The sequence below is a fragment of the Cheilinus undulatus genome, linkage group 20 (assembly GCF_018320785.1).
Source record: "Cheilinus undulatus linkage group 20, ASM1832078v1, whole genome shotgun sequence".
Classification (NCBI taxonomy): Eukaryota; Metazoa; Chordata; class Actinopteri; order Labriformes; family Labridae; genus Cheilinus; species Cheilinus undulatus.
In genome coordinates this window covers 41,350,332-41,375,162 of record NC_054884.1, presented here as the reverse complement: position 1 = coordinate 41,375,162, position 24,831 = coordinate 41,350,332, and the positions used below count along the sequence as shown (strand labels likewise).

The following is a 24,831-nucleotide window of genomic DNA, read 5'->3' as shown; positions in this document are numbered from 1 at the left end:
TTTATATTTTAAAAAATATAATGTAGGAAATATTTAGCAGCTAGAATATTCTATTCATATTAAAACTCATGTTAAAACAACTTAGAATATTTTTGGAATATTCAAAGTTGAGAATGTTGTATTTCTTTAAATTCTGTTTATTGTTTAAGAAAGTATTTGTGATGCATAATAAAATGTTCTGTGTATTTTTTATGTGTAGCTAAAGCGTCTGAGGGAGGCGGAGTCTCAGTTCCTTCCTCTTCTGGATAAAAACAAGCGTCTGAGCAGGAAGAACGAGGACCTGGCCCTCGCTGTACGTCGCCTCGACAACAAGCTCCGCTTTGTCACCCAGGAAAACATGGAGATGGTAACTATGGTAACCTGGGTTAACCCTTTCATCAATAAATAATGTATTTAGTTCTAATTATAAAGGTTTACATTCATTTAAACTGGTTCAGTCTGTTTTTGTCTGATCCTCAGAGCGAGGGCAAGACAGACGTTTAGCGTTTGAGAATGCTTTAACACGCTTCCTTTACACTGGAAGTGACGCCACTACCAGGTGATCTCAGGTGCTTTCATCAATAAATAATGTATTTAGTTCTAATTATAATACATTCATTTAAACTGGTTCAGTCTGTTTTTGTCTGATCCTCAGAGCGAGGGCAAGACAGACGTTTAGCGTTTGAGAATGCTTTAACACGCTTCCTTTACACTGGAAGTGACGCCACTACCAGGTGATCTCAGGTGTGTTTGATGTTTTACAGAGACGGCCGAGTTCTCTTAATGACCTTGACCGTAGCCGCTCATCCAGTTACCATGGTTACAGCCAGGACGACCGCGAAATGGAGTTTCTGCGGTTACAGGTCCTGGAGCAGCAACACATCATCGAGGACCTGTCCAAGGTACAAGGACTGCTACTACTACTACTAGAACAATACTACTACTACTACTAGAACAATAATACCACCACTACTAGTACTAGAACACTACTACTACTACTACTAGAACAATACTACTACTACTACTAGAACAACACTACTACTACTACTAGAACAATACTACTACTACTACTAGAACAACACTAATACTACTACTACTACTAGAACAATACTACTACTACTACTAGAACAACACTACTACTACTGGAGACAGTACTGCTGCTGCTGCTGGAACAGCACTGCTGCTGCTGCTGAACAATACTGCTGCTACTGCTGCTGGAACAATGCTGCTGCTGCTGAACAATGTGCCACTGCTGGTGCTGGAGACATTGCTGCTGCTGCTACTGAGACAGTACTGCTGCTGCTGCTGGAGACAGCACTGCTGCTGCTGGAGACAGTACTGCTATTGCTGCTGGAGACAGCACTAATGCTGCTGCTGCTGGAGACAATGTACTGCTGCTGCTGCTGGAGACAGCACTGCTGCTGCTGCTAGAGACAGTACTGCTGCTGCTGGAACAGCACTGCTGCTGCTGCTGCTGCTGGAACAGTACTGCTGCTGCTGGAGACAGCACTGCTGCTGCTGCTGCTGGAGACAGCACTGCTACTGCTGCTGGAACAGTACTGCTACTGCTGCTGCTGGAACAATACTGCTGCTGCTGCTGGAACAGGCCCTGCTGCTGCTACTGCTGCTGGAGACAATGCTACTGCTGCTGCTGGAACAGCACTGCTGCTACTGCTGGAGACAGCACTGCTGCTGCTACTGCTGCTGCTGGAGACAGTACTGCTGCTGTTGCTGGAGACAGCACTGCTGCTGCTGCTGGGGAACACTGCTGCTGCTGCTGCTGGAGACAGCACTGCTGCTGCTGCTGCTGGAGACAGTGCTGCTGCTGCTGCTGGAACAGCACTGCTGCTGCTGCTAGAACAGTACTGCTGCTGCTGCTGGAGACAGCACCACTGCTGCTGCTGCTGCTGCTGCTGGAGACAGTACTGCTGCTATTGCTGGAGACAGCACTGCTGCTGCTGCTGGATCACTGCTGCTGCTGCTGAGACACTGCTGCTGCTGCTGCTGCTGCTGGAGACAGTACTGCTACTGCTGCTGCTGGAGACAGCACTGCTGCTGCTGCTGAGACAGTACTGTGCAGCTGCTGCTGCTGCTGGAGACAATGCTGCTGCTGCTGCTGCTGGAGACACTGCTGCTGCTGCTGCTGGACAGTACTGTTACAGCTGCTGCTGCTACTGGAGACAGTACTGCTGCTGCTGCTGGGACAATGCTACTGCTGCTGCTACTGGAGACAATGCTGCTACTGCTGCTGCTAGAACAGTGCTTTGCAGCTGCTGCTGCTGGAGACAATGCTGCTGCTGCTGCTGGAGACAGCACTGCTGCTGCTGCTGCTGCTGGAGACAGTACTGCTGCTGCTGCTGGAGACAGCACTGCTGCTGCTGCTGCTGCTGGAGACAATGCTGCTGCTGCTGCTGGAGACAGTACTGCTGCTGCTGCTGGAGACAGTACTGCTGCTGCTGCTGGAACAGGCACTGCTGCTGCTGCTGCTGTTGAGACACTGCTGCTGCTGCTGGAACAGTGCTGCTGCTGCTGCTGGAGACAGCACTGCTGCTGCTGCTGAGACAGCACTGCTGCTGCTGCTGCTAGAGACAGCACTGCTGCTGCTGCTGGAGACAGCACTGCTGCTGCTGCTGCTGCTGGAGACAATGCTGCTGCTGCTGCTGGAGACAGTGCTGCTGCTGCTGCTGGAACTGGCACAGCACTGCTGCTGCTGCTGGAGACAGCACTGCTGCTGCTGCTGCTGGAGACAGCACTGCTGCTGCTGCTGGAGAACAGCACTGCTGCTGCTGCTGCTGCTGGAGACAGCACTGCTGCTGCTGCTGGAGACAGCACTGCTGCTGCTGCTGAGACAGCACTGCTGCTGCTGCTGCTGCTGAGACAGTGCTGCTGCTGCTGCTGGAGACAGTACTGCTGCTGCTGCTGGAGACAGTACTGCTGCTGCTGCTGGAGACAGCACTGCTGCTGCTGCTGCTGGGACAATGCTGCTGCTACTGGAGACAATGCTGCTGCCACTGCTGGAGACAGCACTGCTGCTGCTGCTGCTGCTGGAGACAGTACTGCTGCTGCTGCTGGAACAATGCTGCTGCTGCTGCTGGAGACAGCACTGCTGCTGCTGCTGCTGAGACACTGCTGCTGCTGCTGCTGGAGACAGTGCTGCTGCTGCTGCTGCTGGAGACACTGCTGCTGCTGCTGCTGGAGACAGTACTGCTGCAGCTGCTGCTGCTGCTGGAACAGTACTGCTGCTGCTGCTGCTGGAGACAGCACTGCTGCTGCTGCTGGGACACTGCTGCTGCTGGAGACAGCACTGCTGCTGCTGCTGGAGACAATGCTGCTGCTGCTGCTGGAGACAGCACTGCTGCTGCTGCTGTTGGGACACTGCTGCTGCTGCTGAGACAATGCTGCTGCAGCTGCTGCTGCTGCTGGAGACAGTACTGCTGCTGCTGCTGCTGGAACAGCACTGCTGCTGCTGGGGCACTGCTGCTGCTGGAGACAGCACTGCTGCTGCTGCTGGACAGTACTGCTGCTGCTGCTGGAACAGTACTGCTGCTGCTATTGGAGACAGTACTGCTGCTGCTGCTGCTGCTGAACACTGCTGCTGCTGCTGCTGGAGACAGCACTGCTGCTGCTGCTGCTGGAGACAGTACTGCTGCTGCTGCTGGAGAACAGCACTGCTGCTGCTGCTGCTGCTGGAGACAGTACTGCTGCTGCTGCTGGAGACAATACTGCTGCTGCTGCTGGAGACAATGCTGGCTGCTGCTGGAGACAGCACTGCTGCTGCTGCTGCTGGAGACAATGCTGCTGCTGCTGCTGGAGACAGTACTGCTGCTGCTGGAGACAGCACTGCTGCTGCTGCTGCTGGAGACAGCACTGCTGCTGCTGCTGGAGAACAGTGCTGCTGCTGCTGCTGGAACACTGCTGCTGCTGCTGCTGCTGGACAGTACTGCTGCTGCTGCTGCTGGGCACTGCTGCTGCTGCTGCTGGAGACAGTACTGCTGCTGCTGCTGCTGGGGACACTGCTGCTGCTGCTGCTGGAGACAGTACTGCTGCAGCTGCTGCTGCTGCTGGAACAGTAATGCTGCTGCTGCTGCTGCTGGAGACAGCACTGCTGCTGCTGCTGGAACACTGCTGCTGCTGCTGGAACAGTACTGCTGCAGCTGCTGCTGCTGCTGGAGACAATGCTGCTGCTGCTGCTGGAGAACAGCACTGCTGCTGCTGGGAACACTGCTGCTGCTGCTGCTTCTGGAGACAATACTACTACTACTACTACTACTACTAGAACAATACTACTACTACTACTAGAACAACACTACTACTACTACTAGAACAATACTACTACTACTACTAGAACAACACTACTACTACTACTACTACTAGAACAATACTACTACTACTACTACTAGAACAATACTACTACTACTACTACTAGAACAATACTACTACTACTAGAACAATACTACTACTACTAGAACAGTAATACTGCTACAACTAGAACTAGGGCTGCCAGCAGCACTGAAGGGCCCTCGCACCCCGGCACATGTCAGGTGTGGGCCATCGGCCCCTGTGTTGTTATAGTTGGGTGTTAGCATACTCGTGCAGTGAGTTACTGCCCAAATTTCCATTAAAATAATTAAGAAACCCTGTTACCACAGACTCATTCCACCTTTGAGGTATAGTTGGACACACCACAATATATCTGGCGCAGTAACACGGCAATCTGATGTAAGATTTCAAAATAAAAGCCTTCTCAAATATGTCATATTCATTGTGCAACTGCCTTATTTTGAAATGAAATAATTAAGAAAATAACTGCCCAACTTTCGATTGAAATATTTAAGGAACCCCCTGTTACCACACACTTATTCCACCTTAGATTTTACTGAGGAGGAAAAGACATTATTTTGTAAATAAGAAAGAGAATGAATAATTAAATAAATAAAGGAATAAATAAATAAATACATGACTCGTCAGTGTTGGGGACAAATATTGGGGCATTTCTATCTAAATCTGAACTTGGTTGGTTGAAATCAGTGATAAGAAGATAAAACTATGATCTTGATTATATATGGGAAATTTGAAGGTAATCACATGTTCAGTATGAGAGTTACACATAATTCCTGTCAAGTGGACAAAATACTGAAGTGCTTGCTGTCTCCAGTGAGACATCCTTCAAAAAATGCCTCTGTTGTGAAAAAATATTGAAGTTGTCTTTCTAAATCAGAGCTTAAAAGGTAAAGGACAGCAAGAGGACTGAAGATATGACTCGTTGGTGTTACTTCCTATTCTCAGTAGGGGGCACTATGATGTGTTTTTTTAATTGTATGTAGGTGAGTTCGATGTGACACTGTTGTCTTGCTAGAGAATTTTGAGGAACATAGAATGAAGTTTTTAAAAAGTTAGAAGGTGTTACATTCATTTGACACATCAAAAACTTCTTATTGTGAAATTGCGATGAAGCTGGTGGACTTCCTGTTGGGATTTGGGCATGGGTCCAAGAGGCTTTTTTGTAGGTCTGATGATGACCTATATGCACACAAAAATTCAGAAGCCTGGGTTGAACGGTGGCTGATTTTTTTTTTGGCGGCAACAAAGACAAAATCAGCGGAGACAGGACTCATTTTTTCCACTTCCTGTTATCAGTTAGGGGCACTATGATTTTATTTTTGTATGTAGGCATGTTCAATGAGTCACTGTTGTCTTGTTAGAGAATTTTGAAGAACTAAGATGACGTTTTTGAAAAGTAAGTTGAGGTAAAAGTCATTTGGCACCATCAAAAGTCATATTGTGTAATTGCAATGAAGCTGGTGGACTTCCTGTTGGGATTTTGACATGGGTCCGAGAAGCTTTTATGTAGGTCTGATGACAACCTACATGCATACCAAAAATAATAACCCTGAGCAGATCAGTGTGCTGGGGCTCATTTTTTGTTTACATCACATGAAAAAAACATGAAAAATCAGTGGAGCAAATGTTCGACTGACAGAAGGGGGCGCTGTGACAAAGTGATGATATTGATGCATGGATGTATTCAGGACCAATGTGCGTTTATCCTTGTGAAGTTTGGTGATGACTGAAATAAACACTAAAAACTTAAAAGGCAATATCAGTGTAATTTCACAGCTGAAAACTGACAAAAACAAAGTTTAAGTTTGTGCTCCGATAACATCGCCGCCCTATGGGGAAAACTCACCAAGAGCACAGCTTTGGATCTCAAGGTTGTCTAGTTTGAGTAAAGAAATTCTGGAGTCAATCAAATGAAAGCCCTCGGATAAGTTCATTCAAATGTGCAAAGTGTCTATCAGTGAAAAAGGCCAAGTAACGCCCAATTTTTACCTTTTGGCATCTGTAGTTCAGTTCCTGTACGTTTTAGAGGATGGTCATGAGTTAATTTTTTTTCGTCTCATTGTGATACATACATGTACCAATTTTCATGCACGTAGGTATTACCCACGGCCCTATCTCACTTTGGCGCCCCCTAGAAAAAACTGCGTGACGGACTTACATCGTTCCACCACCGGATGGCTATTTCTCACGGGGGGGGGGGTTAAAAAAAAAAAAATGGGCTTTTACATATACTGAAGTCCCAAAAACAGGCCTTGAATTGCCTGAATTCTTTGATCAAACAATATTAGTGCTACTACCAGAACAGTTATACTGTTACTACTAGAACAGTAATACTACTACTACTAGAACAGTACAACTACTAGAACAGTATTACTACTAATACTAGAACAGTACTAAGACTAGAACAGTACAACTACTACTACTGAAACAGTAATACTGCTACAACTAGAACAGCAGTACTGTACCCCTACTACTAGAACAATACTACTACTACTAGAACAGTACTACAACTAGAACAGTACTACTACTATTACTAAAACAGTAATAGATTAGATTAGATTAGATTCAACTTTATTGTCATTGCACATGTCACAAGTACAAAACAACGAAATGCAGTTTGCATCCAACCAGAAGTGCATAAGCAGTTATAAATAGCATATAATACAGTATATAGAGTGCTATAGGTATGAATAGTATAAATATGTGTTGATATGAATATTTAATGAATATTTATTTATGCCAGGATATGCCAGAATACTGCTACAACTAGAACAGCAGTACCTTACTTCTACTACTAGAACAATACTACTTCTACTAGAACAATAATGATACTACCGCTAGAACAGTAATACTCCTACTACTAAAACACATCATCGAGTTACAAATCCTGCAAAAACACTTCCTCAGAGATCTCAAATATTGTCCATAATCTTCACCCCCCCACCCAAAATCCTACTGCATATTATAATACTGTATATTATCCTGGAGCACAACTTTGAAGAGCAGTCAGAGGTAAAACTACCGCTGATACTTCAGTAGTACTGCTGTACTTTTCCACAGTCAAACAGTCAGAATTTAACTTAAATAAGAGGACATTTGTCTGTTAAAACTGTTTTAAAGTGGATCTGTGTTTCAGGCTCTGGAGACGGCTGGTTATGTGAAGAACGTCATCGTGAGTATTTAACATGTACTTCTACTATTACATGTACTCCACACTGAGATTGCTGTGTTGCTGAAGTTGCTGTGTTGTCTTCAGGAGAGAGACATGTTGCTGAGGTACCGGCGACAAGACTCAGTGAGGAGGAAACGAACATTCAGAGCCTGCAGGGTGAGAAAGAATAACTACACAATATACAAATATTAATACTATAAACATCAGTGCCCTAGAGATTATTACTACATTCATACTACAGAATTTAATACTATAGATATCTATGTTATAGAGATTATTACTACATTCATACTACAGAGTTTAATACTATAGATATCTATGTTATAGAGATTATTACTACATTCATACTACAGAGTTTAATACTATAGATATCTATGTTATAGAGATTATTACTACATTCATACTACAGAGTTTAATACTATAGATATCTATGTTATAGAGATTATTACTACATTCATACTACAGAGTTTAATACTATAGATATCTATGTTATAGAGATTATTACTACATTCATACTACAGAGTTTAATACTATAGATATCTATGTTATAGAGATTATTACTACATTCATACTACAGAGTTTAATACTATAGATATCTATGTTATAGAGATTATTACTACATTCATACTACAGAGTTTAATACTATAGATATCTATGTTATAGAGATTATTACTACATTCATACTACAGAGTTTAATACTATAGATATCTATGTTATAGAGATTATTACTACATTCATACTACAGAGTTTAATACTATAGATATCTATGTTATAGAGATTATTACTACATTCATACTACAGAGTTTAATACTATAGATATCTATGTTATAGAGATTATTACTACATTCATACTACAGAGTTTAATACTATAGATATCTATGTTATAGAGATTATTACTACATTCATACTACAGAGTTTAATACTAAAGATATCTATGTTATAGAGATTATTTCTACATTCATACTACAGAGTTTAATACTATAGATATCTATGTCATAGAGATTATTTCTATATTCATACTACAGAGTTTAATACTGTAGATATATATGTTATAGAGATTATTACTGCATTCATACTACAGAGTTTAATAATATAGATATCTATGTCATAGAGAATATTTCTACATTCATACTGTTTTTTTTTTTTTTTTTGTTCGTTTGTTTGTTGTTTTTTTTGTTTGTTTGTTTGTTTTTTGGTCATTTCCTTTTTTTTTTAAACAATGCTTCTGTCCAATAAATGTTATTCTGTTTATAAGCTTGTTTCTTCAATAGTGCCACATTTGAAAGGATTATACATTTGTGGGATGAGTGGATCCATCAATGATGATGATGATGATGATGATGGCGGTGTCTGTTTCCATTGAAGGTCATTGAGACATTCTATGGTTATGATGAAGAGGCCTCCTTTGACTCTGATGGATCGTCTCTGTCGTTTCACACTGACAGGACTCCAGATACTGAACCAGAGGAGGTAATCAGAGAAACCACATTTCTCTGTTGTCATGGAAACGTTGTTGGTTTAGCTAAGACTTGAATTTGATCAGAAACTAATGCTAAGCTAATAGAATTCATCAATAATCAAAGTTCTGGTCTAATGATGGCGTCCTCATGTTTCCTGACTCAGCTGGTTTATAGAAACAGTCCATCAGTCTAGAGGTGACTCAGGTGTCTTCATGTTCTGACTGGTTTATTTCAGATGTGTGTGCGGGAGGAGGCGGAGCTTCGTTATCGCCAACTGACCCAGGAATATCAGGCGCTGCAGCGGGCGTACGCTCTGCTGACAGAGACCTGTGGAGGAAACTACGACGCTGAGAAGGAAATCAAGGTGAGCAGGGAGGCAGGTCTGAGGATCTATCTTGATCATTCAAGGAGACCAGGCCAAACAGTCATAGACCCAGACTGATGTACAGACAGAGACCTGGATCAGAACCAGTCTGATGATGCTTTCTGTGTTTCAGACTAGAGAGCAGCTGCTCAGTGAAATCAGTCGTTATGAGAGCAGAGTGGCCGATCTGGAGTCAGCCCTAAAACAACAAGGACTGGTAACAGACCCTGAATCATGGTTTCACTTAGAGGAAGGGCGGGTTCAAAAGTCTCTCTCATTGTCTCTCTTTCTCTCTCGCCCTTTCGCTCAACCTCATCCTCTCTCTTTCAGGATGTAAAGTGGGTGGAGGAGAAGCAGGCATTGTATCAGAGGAACCAGGAGTTAGTGGAAAAGGTAAAAAAATCACAGTTTGACTGATCTGTTACTCACATCGAACTATTTAGCCGTGTTAGACTGAAAGAGATTAAAAGTTAGTTAGTCTATAAAGGAGGAGGCTGGGGTGGAGGAGGTGGAGCTTTAGTCTATGAAGGAGGAGGCTGGGGTGGAGGAGGTGAAGCTTTAGTCTATAAAGGAGGAGGCTGGGGTGGAGGAGGTGGAGCTTTAGTCTATAAAGGAGGACGCTGGGGTGGAGGAGGTGGAGCTCGACTCTCCTCCTCCACAGGCTTGTTTTACATGAACGTGGTCATTAACATCTCCATCCCTGTCTGGCCTGCTCAGGTGCGTCAGCTGGAAGGTGAAGGGGTTTGTCTGAGAAACGACATCCAGGACATCAGAGACCAGAATGAGCTGCTGGAGTTTAGGATATTAGAGCTGGAGGTAAATCAACCATCTTCAGATCATTCTTCCTGCTGGTTAAACTCCCTTGGTTTCCTCCATTGTGGGTCTGATCCTGCACTCTTGTTATAGTTTTAGTTTTTGTTGTAGTTGGTCCTTCGTTCCTGATAGAGTGGTCCACAGAATGAAGAATTGTTACCTTTTCACTGCCGTCTGTACTTCTTCTAATTGGCCGACCCTTTATTTCCATGGAAACCTTGTTTCTCATCCAGGAGCGTGAGAGACGCTCACCTGCCATCAACTTCAGCCAGTATCATTTCCCAGAAGGCCTCAGTCCTCTGCAAATCTACTGTGAAGCTGAAGGAGTAACTGTGAGTCACCTGTCTGATCAATCACTCTAACCCTCACCTGTCTGATCAATCACTCTAACTTCACCTGTCTGATCAATCACTCTAACTTTACCTGTCTGATCAATCACTCTAACCCTCACCTGTCTGATCAATCACTCTAACCCTCACCTGTCTGATCAATCACTCTAACCCTCACCTGTCTGATCAATCACTCTAACCCTCACCTGTCTGATCAATCACTCTAACTTTACCTGTCTGATCAATTACTCTAACCCTCACCTGTCTGATCAATCACTCTAACTTCACCTGTCTGATCAATCACTCTAACTTTACCTGTCTGATCAATCACTCTAACCCTCACCTGTCTGATCAATCACTCTAACTTCACCTGTCTGATCAATCACTCTAACTTTACCTGTCTGATCAATCACTCTAACCCTCACCTGTCTGATCAATCACTCTAACCCTCACCTGTCTGATCAATCACTCTAACTTCACCTGTCTGATCAATCACTCTAACTTCACCTGTCTGATCAATCACTCTAACCCTCACCTGTCTGATCAATCACTCTAACCCTCACCTGTCTGATCAATCACTCTAACCCTCACCTGTCTGATCAATCACTCTAACTTTACCTGTCTGATCAATCACTCTAACCCTCACCTGTCTGATCAATCACTCTAACTTCACCTGTCTGATCAATCACTATAACTTTACCTGTCTGATCAATCACTCTAACCCTCACCTGTCTGATCAATCACTCTAACCCTCACCTGTCTGATCAATCACTCTAACCCTCACCTGTCTGATCAATCACTCTAACTTCACCTGTCTGATCAATGACTCTAACCCTCACCTGTCTGATCAATCACTCTAACCTCACCTGTCTGATCAATCACTCTAACTTCACCTGTCTGATCAATCACTCTAACCTTCACCTGTCTGATCAATCACTCTAACCTTCACCTGTCTGATCAATCACTCTAACCTTCACCTGTCTAATCAATCACTCTAACTTCACCTGTCTGATCAATCACTCTAACCTTCACCTGTCTAATCAATCACTCTAACCTTCACCTGTCTGATCAATCACTCTAACTTTACCTGTCTGATCAATCACTCTAACCCTCACCTGTCTAATCAATCACTCTAACCTCACCTATCTGATCAATCACTCTAACCTTCACCTGTCTGATCAATCAATCTAACCTCACCTATCTGATCAATCACTCTAACCCTCACCTGTCTGATCAATCACTCTAACCCTCACCTGTCTGATCAATCACTCTAACCTTCACCTGTCTGATCAATCACTCTAACCCTCACCTGTCTAATCAATCACTCTAACCTCACCTATCTGATCAATCACTCTAACCCTCACCTGTCTGATCAATCACTCTAACCCTCACCTGTCTAATCAATCACTCTAACCTCACCTATCTGATCAATCACTCTAACCCTCACCTGTCTGATCAATCACTCTAACCTTCACCTGTCTGATCAATCACTCTAACCCTCACCTGTCTAATCAATCACTCTAACCTCACCTATCTGATCAATCACTCTAACCCTCACCTGTCTGATCAATCACTCTAACCTCACCTGTCTGATCAATCACTCTAACCCTCACCTGTCTGATCAATCACTCTAACCTTCACCTGTCTGATCAATCACTCTAACCCTCACCTGTCTAATCAATCACTCTAACCTCACCTATCTGATCAATCACTCTAACCCTCACCTGTCTGATCAATCACTCTAACCCTCACCTGTCTGATCAATCACTCTAACCTCACCTATCTGATCAATCACTCTAACCCTCACCTGTCTGATCAATCACTCTAACCCTCACCTGTCTGATCAATCACTCTAACCTTAACCTGTCTGATCAATCACTCTAACCCTCACCTGTCTGATCAATCACTCTAACCCTCACCTGTCTAATCAATCACTCTAACCTCACTTATCTGATCAATCACTCTAACCCTCACCTGTCTGATCAATCACTCTAACCCTCACCTGTCTGATCAATCACTCTAACCCTCACCTGTCTGATCAATCACTCTACCTTCACCTGTCTGATCAATCACTCTAACCCTCACCTGTCTGATCAATCACTCTAACCCTCACCTGTCTGATCAATTACTCTAACCCTCACCTGTCTGATCAATCACTCTAACCTCACCTGTCTGATCAATCACTCTAACCCTCACCTGTCTGATCAATCACTCTAACCCTCACCTGTCTGATCAATCACTCTAACCTCACCTGTCTGATCAATCACTCTAACCCTCACCTGTCTGATCAATCACTCTAACCTCACCTGTCTGATCAATCACTCTAACCCTCACCTGTCTGATCAATCACTCTAACCTTCACCTGTCTGATCAATCACTCTAACCCTCACCTGTCTAATCAATCACTCTAACCTCACCTATCTGATCAATCACTCTAACCCTCACCTGTCTGATCAATCACTCTAACCCTCACCTGTCTGATCAATCACTCTAACCTCACCTATCTGATCAATCACTCTAACCCTCACCTGTCTGATCAATCACTCTAACCCTCACCTGTCTGATCAATCACTCTAACCTTAACCTGTCTGATCAATCACTCTAACCCTCACCTGTCTGATCAATCACTCTAACCCTCACCTGTCTAATCAATCACTCTAACCTCACTTATCTGATCAATCACTCTAACCCTCACCTGTCTGATCAATCACTCTAACCCTCACCTGTCTGATCAATCACTCTAACCCTCACCTGTCTGATCAATCACTCTACCTTCACCTGTCTGATCAATCACTCTAACCCTCACCTGTCTGATCAATCACTCTAACCCTCACCTGTCTGATCAATTACTCTACCTTCACCTGTTTGATCAATCACAGGAGATCATCATCAGTGAGTTGATGAAGAAGCTGGACATCCTGGGAGATAACGCCGTAAGTGTATGTTCATTTTATTTTGTAAATGTTTGTGCCCTGTTATCATGACCCTCACCCTACTCCTGTGCTTGCTATGTTGTTGTCTAATTTTGTTTCATTGTTGATATCTTATTAATGTGTCGTTGTCGTGTTACTGACATGTTCTGTCATGATTGTTGTTGTCCTGTTGTTATTTTGTTAACGTGTTGTTGACATGTTGTTGTGTGAAAGTTGTTGTTTCTTTATTTATATCTTGTTAACTGTCATTGCCGTGTTATTGACGTGTTGTTCTGTGTTGTTGTTCTCCCTTTGTTGATATCTTGTTAGCGTGTCATTGTCATGTTATTGACGTGTTGTTCTGTGATCATTGTTGTCCTTTTGTTGATATCCTGTTAACCTGTCGGTGACGGTTTCCCACAGAATCTTACCAATGAGGAGCAGGTGGTGGTCATCCACGCCAGGACGGTGCTCACCTTAGCCGAGAAGGTAACACAAGGCTGACCAAGACCATCTTAACCTAACCTAAACTAAACCAAACCTAAACTAACCCTGCACTAAACTAAACCCAACCTAAACTAACCCTGCACTAAACTAACCCCAACCTAAACTAACCCTAATCCCAACTAACCCTGCTCTAAACTAACCCCAACCTAAACTAACCCAAATCCCAGCTAACCCTCCTCTAAACTAACCCCAATGTAAACTAACCCTGCTCTAAATTAACCCCAACCTAAACTAACCCTAATCCCAACTAACCCTGCTCTAAACTAACCCCAACCTAAACTAACCCCAACCTAAACTAAGCCTAATCCCAACTAACCCTGCTCTAAACTAACCCCAACCTAAACTAACCCTAATCCCAACCAACCCTCCTCTAAACTAACCCCAACCTAAACTAACCCTGCTCTAAACTAACCCTAACCTGGTGTATCTCACACCATTACACAGAGTTTCTAGAAAGGTGGTAGGAGGGTAGAGTAAGTGAAAATGAACTTTTAGGTAACTACATTCAGCTGGCCATTGATGTTCGATGTCTCCGTGTGTCTCAGTGGTTGGAGTCCATTGAGGTGATGAAGTCAGCGCTGCAGCAGAAGATGCTGGACATCGAGAGTGAGAAGGTAAAACATTTCAGACACAGCTGAGTTCATACAGCTGTAGCTGTCCTCTGTAACGCTCTTCCACAGTCTCATCAATCTTTGGTGTTCAGGAAGCTCAGTATACCCACCAGGAACAGATCTGGGAGTGACTTGTGGACTTGTTATTTTCAGGACCTGTTCAGTAAACAGAAGGGTTACCTGGATGAGGAACTGGACTACAGGAAGCAGTCTATGGATCAGGCTCATAAGGTTGGAGGTCAAAGAACACAAATGGAAATTACTGAATTATTTATACAGTCAAATACTGATAAAGGTTTTCAATTACAGAAAACTTAGATTCAAGAAAATTTTTAAAAATCTCTGTTTTCTCAGAGGATCCTGATTCTTTTATTAATAAATAAATAAATATAATAACCTGTTTGTTTTTCAGAGGATCCTGGAGCTGGAGGCCATGTTGTTTGATGCTCTCCAGCAGGAGGAGGGGCTAAAAATGGAGGCGGGCCATCTGTCTGAAACACTTTCAGACAGTGAGAGGGAGGAGCTTCGGAAGGCAATGGACCAATGGAAACGAACCGTGATGTTTGAGCTGAGGGAGCGAGACGCCCAGATCCTCAGAGACAGGATGGAAATACTCCAGCTGACCCAGCAGGTAGAGCTCAGATGCCTCCAGCCTGATGGTCCTATTTCTTTATCTTCATTCTAATTCACCTACAATCAGATCACTATGACAACGGGACAATAGATCTACACTCTGACTAAATAATATAAATGTCCACAACCTTAAACAACACATCAACGACTACAAACAACAGATTTACAACTATGAACAACACATCAACATCTATAAACAACACTTCAACAAACATAAACAACACATCAACGACTATGAACAACACGTCAACAAACATAAACAACACATCAACGACTATGAACAACATGTCAACAAACATAAACACATCAACAACTATGAACAACACGTCAACAAACATAACATGTGAGCGACTATAAACAACATGTCAACAAACATAAACAACACGTCAACAAACAAACAACACGTCAGTGACCATAAACAACATGTCAACAAACATAAACACATCAACAACTATGAACAACACGTCAACAAACATAACATGTGAGCGACCATAAACAACACGTCAACAAACATAAACAACACGTCCACAAATACAACCCGTCAACGACTACAAACAACACATTTACAACTATGAACAACACATCAATAAACATAAACAATATGTCAGAAAATATATACAACACGTCAATGACTACGAACAATACATTTTTAACGATAAACAACATGTCAATGACTATGAACAACACATCAATGACTAAAAACAACATGTCAACAAACATAAACAACCCGTCAATGACTACAAACAACACATCCACAAACATAAACAACACGTCAACAAACATAAACAACACGTCAACAAATATATACAACACGTCAACAACTATGAACAACACGCAACAAACATAAACAACATGTCAACTGCTATGAAGACCATGTCAACAAACATAAACAACACATCAAAAAATATCAACATGTCAACAGCCACAAATAACACATTAACAACCATATGCATACGTCAACATCTACAAACAACATGTCAACAACCATAAACAACATGTTAATGACTATAAACAAAATGTTGACTAATGTAAACAACAAATTCACAAATATGAACAAGTCATTTGGGCGTGTTGTGTTATTGTGTGTTGTGTTGTTTTTGTGTGGTTGTGTTTTGTTGTTGTATAGTTGTGTCCTGTGCTGTGTTGCTGTGTGTTGTGTTATAGTGTAATTGTGTTGTTGTGTGTTGTGTTGTGTTGATTTTTGTGTGGTTGTGTTGTGTGTTTTGTTGTTGTGTTTTGTTGTTGTATTGTTGTGTCCTGTGTTGTGTTGTGTTGTGTTCTTTTTTCTGTGGTTGTGTTGTTGTGTGTCTGCTGTGTGTTAATGTTGTGTGTTTTGTTGTGTTGTTGTGTGCTGCGTGTCTGCTGTGTGTGTTAATGGTGTGTGTTTTGTTGTATTGTTGTGTCCTGTGTTGTGTTGTTTTTTGTGTTGTGTTGTCGTGTGTTGTGGGGTTTTTTTGTGTTGTTGTGTGTTGTGTTGTTGTGTGTTGTGTTGTTTTTTGTGTTGTTGTGTGTTGTGTTGTTGTGTGTTGTGTTGTTTTTTGTGTTGTTGTGTGTTGTGTTGTCTTGTTGTGTGTTGTGTTGTTTTTTGTGTTGTTGTGTTGTTTTTTGTGTGGTTGTGTTGTATTGTTGTGTTGTTGTGTGCTGTGTGTCTGCGTGCGTGTGTTGGGGTGTGTTTTGTTGTGTCTGCTAGTGATGCACGGGCCGTTTTTAACCAGCGGGTCCCATGGTTCCCGCCGGTAACCCACAGGTTAGGGTTGGTTCGAGTCAAGAAATGTTCACTTTTTTGCAGGGCGGGTTGGGGCGGGCCATGAAAAATTAAATATGTTAGAAATGTATGTAATATTGCCTTCTTATTTAGTCTACTATTAGATCTAACGCTGTTGTAGGCTACGTTAATGCATTGCACGCATGCACCTTGCGCGCCAAGCAGCCAATGATATCGAGGATTGAACACGGAAGCAGAAGACAGCGCGGGGCGCCGGGCGGGCCACAAAAAAAACAGACAAAGTGGTGAATGAAGATGGAAGAAGAAGTGAAGAATAAATTACGGTCGGGAGAATACAGAGTTAAAAGAAAAGAAGTTGGTAAACCTACTAAATCTCAAGTTTGGGACAATTTCTGTGAAGTAGTTAGTGCAGCAGATGACAGCAGCATTGGCTTCATGAAGTGCAATTCATGTGATAAGCTATATAAATATGACAGCCATAAGACGGGCACGTCCAGCATGTCAAGACATGTTTGTGGAGGGTCTAAGAAGAAGGACGTGTCTCAGACTCATACTATAACCGCCTTCCTAAAAAATAACAAACTTCCAGCGCAAGCCAAATCTGAGGTAACCGACGCCTGTGTTGAATTGTGCTGTAAAGATCTCCAGCCCTTTGACATTGTGTCTGGCGATGGATTCCGTGCTGTAGCTCAGTCTCTTATTAACGTGGGTGCACATTACGGACGTGTGAATGCTAGCAGCATACTCCGTCACAGGCAAATCGTCTGCGACAAAGCCAAAGAGACGGCCACAGGAAAAAAAAAAGAAATCCTTGCTAAAGAGATTAATAAAGCTCTGGACTGTGGCATTGCAGTTACCACTGACATGTGGACTGATGATTATAACAAACGGGCATACACAGCATTTACCGGTCACTTCATCAGTGAAGACTGGAAACTGAGGAGTCGCGTCATAACGAAAGCTGAATTTGACTCTGCTCTCAAAAAGACAGCTTACAACCTTCAGGAGCAAATGATCAAGGAGCTGCATGACTTTGGGACTGAAGCCGATTGTTTACCAAAAGTCATGTTCGTGAGTGACCAGGCAGCCAACATCAAAGCTGCCCTCCGCAGCTACAAGTGGATGCCATGCGCAGCCTATGTCATCAACGTCGTCCTCAAACACACATTTGATGTCAAGAGGACTCACCAGCATACATGCAAGATGTGGGGCGTGTAACTGACAAATGTAAAAGCCTTGTGACATACCTCAAGAAATCCAGTACAGTTGTACATCTCCCACACGCTGTGATTCAGGAATGTGAAACCCGGTGGAACAGTAAAGTTGCAATGATGCAGTTAGTCAGCAAACAGTACCGTGACATCCAACAAGCCATGGAGGAGAAAGATCAGCTTGACAGACTGGATGGCCTTCAGCTGGACGTGTTGAACACACTCACTGAGTTCTTGTTGTTTTTTAAAGCTGCGCGTGAAGAGCTGGAAGGTGACAAGTATCCAACCATTCACCTTGTGATCCTTTGGTTTTATGAGCTGAAGAATCACTGTGAGCCACGATACAGTGACCCGGAGAACATGGTTTACATTCGAGCACGGGCAATGCAGCTCTTAAACGAGAAACTGTCCATCAGCATCACCCACAAGCTTGGGACGTTTCTTAGTCCCTCAAGATGTTTCCAGCTGAGGAGAGAGACGCTGTTCATGACCAGGTCAGACAACTTGTCAGGGAATTTGACAGAGCGCTTGCACCAACCCCAGCAGGCCAAGCGGAGGAGCCAGAGGCCACGGTTCGAGGTAAATAGCGCCAGTGACTATAATAATACTAATAATAGGCCTAATAATAAATAATCTACAGGCACAGTCTATTAATACAATGATTTATAACAAAAATTATATATTATTCCATTTTATTTTGAGTTGAGGAACCAGAGGGATGCAAAAGAAAAAGGAATCAGTCCAGCGAGTGGGAGGATGATGGTTAAGCTGACGGGAAAGACGAGGTTCAGCGCTACATTGACAGCCACTTCTTGTGCAATGGGGATGATCTTCTAAGTTTCTGGGAGTCGCAGTCAAAGGCCTTCCCTCTGCTTGCCAAGGTGGCACGGATGATTCTCTGCATCCCCGCAACAAGTGCATCCAGCGAGCGCACGTTCAGCTCGGCCGTCCGGGTGCTCGAGTCCAGGCGAAACAGACTAAATCCCGGCACAGTTGATGCCATTCTTTTTTTTTTTTGCAGTGCTGCACGACACGTTAAATCCCAATGCCTACCTGAAAAATAGCCATATGTGGAACAGTATATAAGCTTATATGTGCTATAAGAAACCATAAAACATGTAAGGCTGTTTAGTTTGTTTTGTTAAATAAATTAAAGTTCATTAAATATGTTTGAAATTATTTAAATGTTTTATTATAATGATTTAATAGCTGCGGGTGCGGGTTGAGACAGGTTGTGAAAATAGATGTGCTTGTGCGGGGCGGGTTGGGGCGGGTTTAATTGTTTCATAAATGCGGGCCCTGCGGTTTGTAAAAAAAACACGACCCACGCATCACTAGTGTCTGCTATGTGTGTTAATGTTGTGTGTTTTGTCGATTTGTTGTGTGTTTTGTGTCTGCTGTGTGTGTTAATGTTGTGTGTTTTGTCGTGTTGTTGTGTGTTTTGTGTCAGCTGTGTGTGTTAATGTTGTGTGTTTCTGCTCCTCAGAGGAATAAGGAGCTGGAGGAGTTTATTGAAGCACAGAAGCGACAGATTAAAGAACTGGAGGAAAAGGTGACCAATCTTCTCACACAGTCATGAAGTTCCATCACTATGGCAACACATCCCAACATTCCAAACACCAGGCTTCATCACCTCAGACTAACCCTGACTGTTGTCTTCCTGTCCTTTCAGTTTCTGTTCCTGTTTTTATTTTTCTCTTTGGCTTTCATCCTGTGGTCCTAACGGCAACAGGTGAGTCACAGTTTACCGTATGATCCAGGTAACTCTGAACCCAGGACCGTAATCCTGAACTCTTAACAATGATCCAGGTAACTCTGAATCCGGCACGTAATCCTGACCCCTTAACAATGACCAAGGTAACTCTGAACCCAGGACTGTAATCCTGAACTCTTAACAATGATCCAGGTAACTCTGAATCCGGCACGTAATCCTGACCCCTTAACAATGACCAAGGTAACTCTGAACCCAGGACTGTAATCCTGAACTCTTAACAATGATCCAGGTAACTCTGAATCCGGCACGTAATCCTGAACCCTTAACAATGATCCAGGTAAATCTGAACGCAGCACCGTATTTCTAAACCCTTATCAATGATCCAGATAACTCTGAACCCAGCACCGTAATCATGACCCCTTAACAATGATCCTGGTAACTCTGAACCTGGCACTGTAATCCTGAACCCTTAACAATGATCCAGGTAACTCTGAACCCAGGACCGTAATCCTGACCCCTTAACAATGACCAAGGTAACTCTGAACCCGGCACCATAATCATGAACCTTTAACAATGATCCTGGTAACTCTGAACCTGGCACTGTAATCCTGAACCCTTAACAATGATCCAGGTAAATCTGAACATAGCACCGTAATTCTGAACCCTTATCAATGATCCAGATAACTCTGAACCCAGCACCGTAATCATGAACCCTTAACAATGATTCAGATAACTCTGAACCCGGCACGTAATCCTGACCCCTTAACAATGACCAAGGTAACTCTGAACCCGGCACCATAATCCTGAACCCTTAACAATGATCCAGGTAACTCTGAAACCAGCACCGTAATCCTGAACCTTTAACAATGATCCAGGTAACTCTGAACCCAGGACCGTAATCCTGAACCCTTATCAATGATCCAGGTAAATCTGAACGCAGCACCATAATTCTGAACTCTTAACAATGATCCTGGTCACTCTGAACCCAGGACCGTAATCCTGAACCCTTATCAATGATCCAGGTAAATCTGAACCAGGCTGTTTAATCCTGAACCCTTGTCAATGATCCTTTACCAATCTCCCCAGGTAAGTATACATGGGCCAGTTAGTCCATCCATTATCCTGAACCTTTACTGGCAGGATTTTTTTAGGCCCCTCACCACTGGTGTCCACTGGCGGGCTCTGGGGTTGCCACTGCGACAGGCACCAATGACCTTCCGGCCCAAACTCCTAGCCGCTGCTTCCACAAGGAAAGCTTTGAACATGGACCACTCAGACTCCTTGTCCACAGCCTCCACCGGGACGCGCAAGAAGTTCTTCTGGAGGTGGGAGTTAAAGACCCCACTAACAGGGACTTCCACCAGATGTTCCCAGTTCACCCGCACCACCCGTTTAGGTTTACCAGGTCTGCCTCCCCCGCCAGCTGATCCAACTCACAACCATGGAGCCACAGATCTGATGAAACAACACCAAAGTCGATCCTTGGTCTTCGGCCTTGGGTGCTCTTATGAGCATCCCTATATTCGAACATGGTGTTTGTTATGGACAGTCCATGTCTAGCACAGAAGTCCAGTAACAAAACACAACTCAGGTTCAGATCAGGTAGGCTGTTCCTTCCAATCACCCCCCTCCAGATGTCTCCATCGTTGCCCATGTGGGGTTTGAAGTCTCCCGGTATGACGAGTACCCAGGCAGAACCCTTTCCAGGACACCACCCGCATACACACCAATAACAGAGCCTTCCCCCCCGCAACCTGGAGCTGCAGAGAGGCGACCCTCTCACCAACCTGGGAGAACTCCAACACAGATGCTCAAGGCAAGTGAGCATCCCTTCACCCGCCCGGCACCTCTTACCCTGGGCGATTCCAGAGTAGAAGAGTGTCCAGCCCCTCTCCGGGAATGTGGTTCTGGAGGCGATACTGTGTGTGGTAGAGAGCCCGACTTTATTTAGTCAGTAACGCTCCATATCCCGCACCAGCTCCAGCTCTTTCCCTGCCAAAGAGGTGATGTCCACGTCCCCAAAACCAGTCTACACTGCCTGGGGTCAGTTCTCCTGGGCTTCCACCCCTGCCTGCCCCTTGGTCTCAAATGCACCCAACCCTTATGCCCATCCCTACAGGTGGTGAACCCATAGGGTGGTGGCTCCGTGTCATGGGCCCCATGGAGAGAGGCCCGGCCGCCAGACACTTACCGTCGTGCTACGCCCCCAGCCTGGCTCCAGGAGGGTGCCCCCCGTGTCCCTTTTCCGGGTGAGGTAATTCGAGTCCGTTGGTTCTGTGCCATGATGGTTCATCTGAATCTCTCGTTGTCTGGACCCTCCCCCGGGAACAATTTGCCTTAGGAGACCCTACCAGGGGCATTAAGCCCCCAACAACATAGATCTCGGGTTCCCTGGGCCACTCAAACCTCCACCAGAATAAGGAGGTGATTCTCAGAGGGAAAAATAATAATCATTATTATAATAATAATCATAATAATAATTTTGACTTCAAACAATAAAAGTGTTGTCAATAATCATTGAGATGTTAATAATCTGTTCCTTCTTTCAGGGCCGTCAGGCTTCAACAATCCAGCTGTTGAGACCCTGGCACTCTGGATCAGTGGAGATCAGACAAATGGACTAAAGGACGGGATGACAGGATAACTTGAAAGGTTGAATTTAGTCACACACTGACCTATGACCCTCCTCTGGCTGCTGTCTGTCAGTTAGAGCAAAGCTAGGCTGTCAGGTGACTGTGACGCTTCACCCCCACGGACTGGAACCATGACCACAAAATTCCTGAGAGACTGGCACTGGTGACCTAGGGTGCTAAACTGGTGCTAACTTCATAATGTGTTGGTTTAGCTCGCTAAGATAGCTGGGTCAGCTTGGTTGGCTCAGCTAACTAGCTAAGTTAGCTGGGTCAGCATGGTTGACTCAGCTAACAAGCTAAGATAGCTGGGTCAGCATGGTTGGCTCAGCTAACTAGCTAAGATAGCTGGGTCAGCATGGTTGACTCAGCTAACAAGCTAAGATTGCTGGGTCAGCATGGTTGACTCAGCTAACTAGCTAAGATAGCTGGATTAGCATAGCTGACCTCAATGAAGTAGTTTTAAGGGTCAAAGTTCAGTGATGTGCTGTTCAGCTAGCATGATATCATAGGAGCTGGTCAAATGTGGCGTTCTCGTCTGCTCTGGGAAACATTCAGATCATCTTCCCTTCAACCTGCTTGGCTGACCAACTGGCCGACAACGGTTCTCATGGACCTATGGTTACCGTTGGCAACCATGATATAACAGAATCAAGCTAGGACCAAACAGTGACGAGGGACGGACGCTGTCAACACACCAGCAGGTCTATGGAGGTCAGAGGTCAGAGCTGCCATGAGACAAGAGCCGAGGAGACAGAGCATGAAGTTTAAAAAAATAACCTGAAACAGTTTTAAACCTGGGTTAGTTTTAACCTGGATTAGGTTCCACCTGGGTAAGGTTTATCCTGGGTAAGGTTTAACCTGGGTAAGGTTTAACCATGAGTCTGTTCAGTTTACTATCCTGACTTTGGACCTAAAGGGAACAGACCATAAAAAGAACATTTTCAGCAAATATGTCACTTCTTTATGGAGGAGACCAACAAGTCCATGCAGAGATCTGCCCACACCACGGATAAGCTTCAACCATCGGCAAACACCGCTCTGGATCTGTTTCCAAACAAAGCAACTAGAGACAGATTGAACAATACCCAACACGGCCAACGCAACCAGACAACCAACACAACCAGATACGGCCAACACAACCAGACACGGCCAATGCAACCAGACAGCCAACATAACCAGACACAGCCAACACAACCAGACACACCAACACAGCCAGACAGCCAACACAACCAGACACAGCCAACACAACCAGACAGCCAACACAACCAGACACAGCCAACACAACCAGACAGCCAACACAACCAGACACAGCCAACACAACCAGACACAGCCAACACAACCAGACACGGCCAACACAACCAGACAGCCAACACAACCAGACACAGCCAACACAACCAGACACGGCCAACGCAACCAGACACAGCCAAAACAACCAGACACAGCCAACACAACCAGACAGCCAACACAACCAGACACAGCCAACACAACCAGACAGCCAACACAGCCAGACACGGCCAACATAACCAGACACAGCCAACACAACAAAACACAGCCAACACAACCAGACAGCCAACACAACCAGACAGCCAACATAACCAGACACAGCCAACACAACCAGACACGGCAAACGCAACCAGACACGGCCAACACTACCAGACACGGCCAACACAACCAGACAGCCAACACAACCAGACACGGCCAACATAACCAGACACAGCCAACACAACCAGACAGCCAACACAACCAGATACGGCCAACACAACCAGACACAGCCAACATAACCAGACACAGCCAACACAACCAGACAGCCAACACAACCAGACACGGCCAACATAACCAGACACAGCCAACACAACCAGACAGCCAACATAACCAGACACAGCCAACACAACCAGACAGCCAACACAACCAGACACAGCCAACACAACCAGACACAGCCAACATAACCAGACACAGCCAACACAACCAGACACAGACAACACAACCAGACAGCCAACACAACCAGACACGGCCAACACAACCAGACACAGCCAACACAACCAGACAGCCAACACAACCAGACACAGCCAACACAACCAGACACGGCCAACACAACTAGACACGGCCAACACAACCAGACACAGCCAACACAACCAGACACAGCCAACACAACCAGACAGCCAACACAACCAGACACGGCCAACACAACCAGACAGCCAACACAACCAGACACAGCCAACACAACCAGACAGCCAACACAACCAGACAGCCAACACAACCAGACACAGCCAACACAACCAGACAGCCAACACAACCAGACACAGCCAACACAACCAGACAGCCAACACAACCAGACACAGCCAACACAACCAGACACAGCCAACACAACCAGACAGCCAACACAACCAGACAGCCAACACAACCAGACACAGCCAACACAACCAGAC

The 24,831-nt window shown here is 44.6% G+C and overlaps 1 protein-coding gene across 3 annotated transcripts in view; it reads left to right on the top strand.

Moving 5' to 3' along the window:
- Nucleotides 1–23,575, top strand: part of jakmip3 (Janus kinase and microtubule interacting protein 3) — a 39,192-nt gene extending 15,617 nt beyond the window's left edge. Inside the window, exons 6-23 of one of the 3 annotated variants that reach the window (XM_041815763.1) lie at nucleotides 200–346; nucleotides 744–881; nucleotides 7,457–7,492; nucleotides 7,577–7,648; nucleotides 8,858–8,962; nucleotides 9,188–9,316; nucleotides 9,450–9,533; nucleotides 9,647–9,709; nucleotides 10,034–10,132; nucleotides 10,363–10,461; nucleotides 13,338–13,397; nucleotides 13,794–13,859; nucleotides 14,423–14,491; nucleotides 14,642–14,719; nucleotides 14,901–15,119; nucleotides 19,545–19,610; nucleotides 19,731–19,790; nucleotides 22,322–23,575. In XM_041815763.1, the coding sequence (XP_041671697.1) occupies nucleotides 200–346; nucleotides 744–881; nucleotides 7,457–7,492; nucleotides 7,577–7,648; nucleotides 8,858–8,962; nucleotides 9,188–9,316; nucleotides 9,450–9,533; nucleotides 9,647–9,709; nucleotides 10,034–10,132; nucleotides 10,363–10,461; nucleotides 13,338–13,397; nucleotides 13,794–13,859; nucleotides 14,423–14,491; nucleotides 14,642–14,719; nucleotides 14,901–15,119; nucleotides 19,545–19,610; nucleotides 19,731–19,781 (1,581 nt within the window). In that variant the 3' untranslated portion in view covers nucleotides 19,782–19,790; nucleotides 22,322–23,575. Of the gene's footprint in view, nucleotides 1–199; nucleotides 356–743; nucleotides 882–7,456; nucleotides 7,493–7,576; nucleotides 7,649–8,857; nucleotides 8,963–9,187; nucleotides 9,317–9,449; nucleotides 9,534–9,646; nucleotides 9,710–10,033; nucleotides 10,133–10,362; nucleotides 10,462–13,337; nucleotides 13,398–13,793; nucleotides 13,860–14,422; nucleotides 14,492–14,641; nucleotides 14,720–14,900; nucleotides 15,120–19,544; nucleotides 19,611–19,730; nucleotides 19,791–22,321 lie in introns of all 3 variants that reach the window. The other 2 variants (XM_041815762.1, XM_041815761.1) reach the window with 2 other exon arrangements.
- The last annotated feature ends 1,256 nt before the right edge of the window (nucleotides 23,576–24,831 follow it).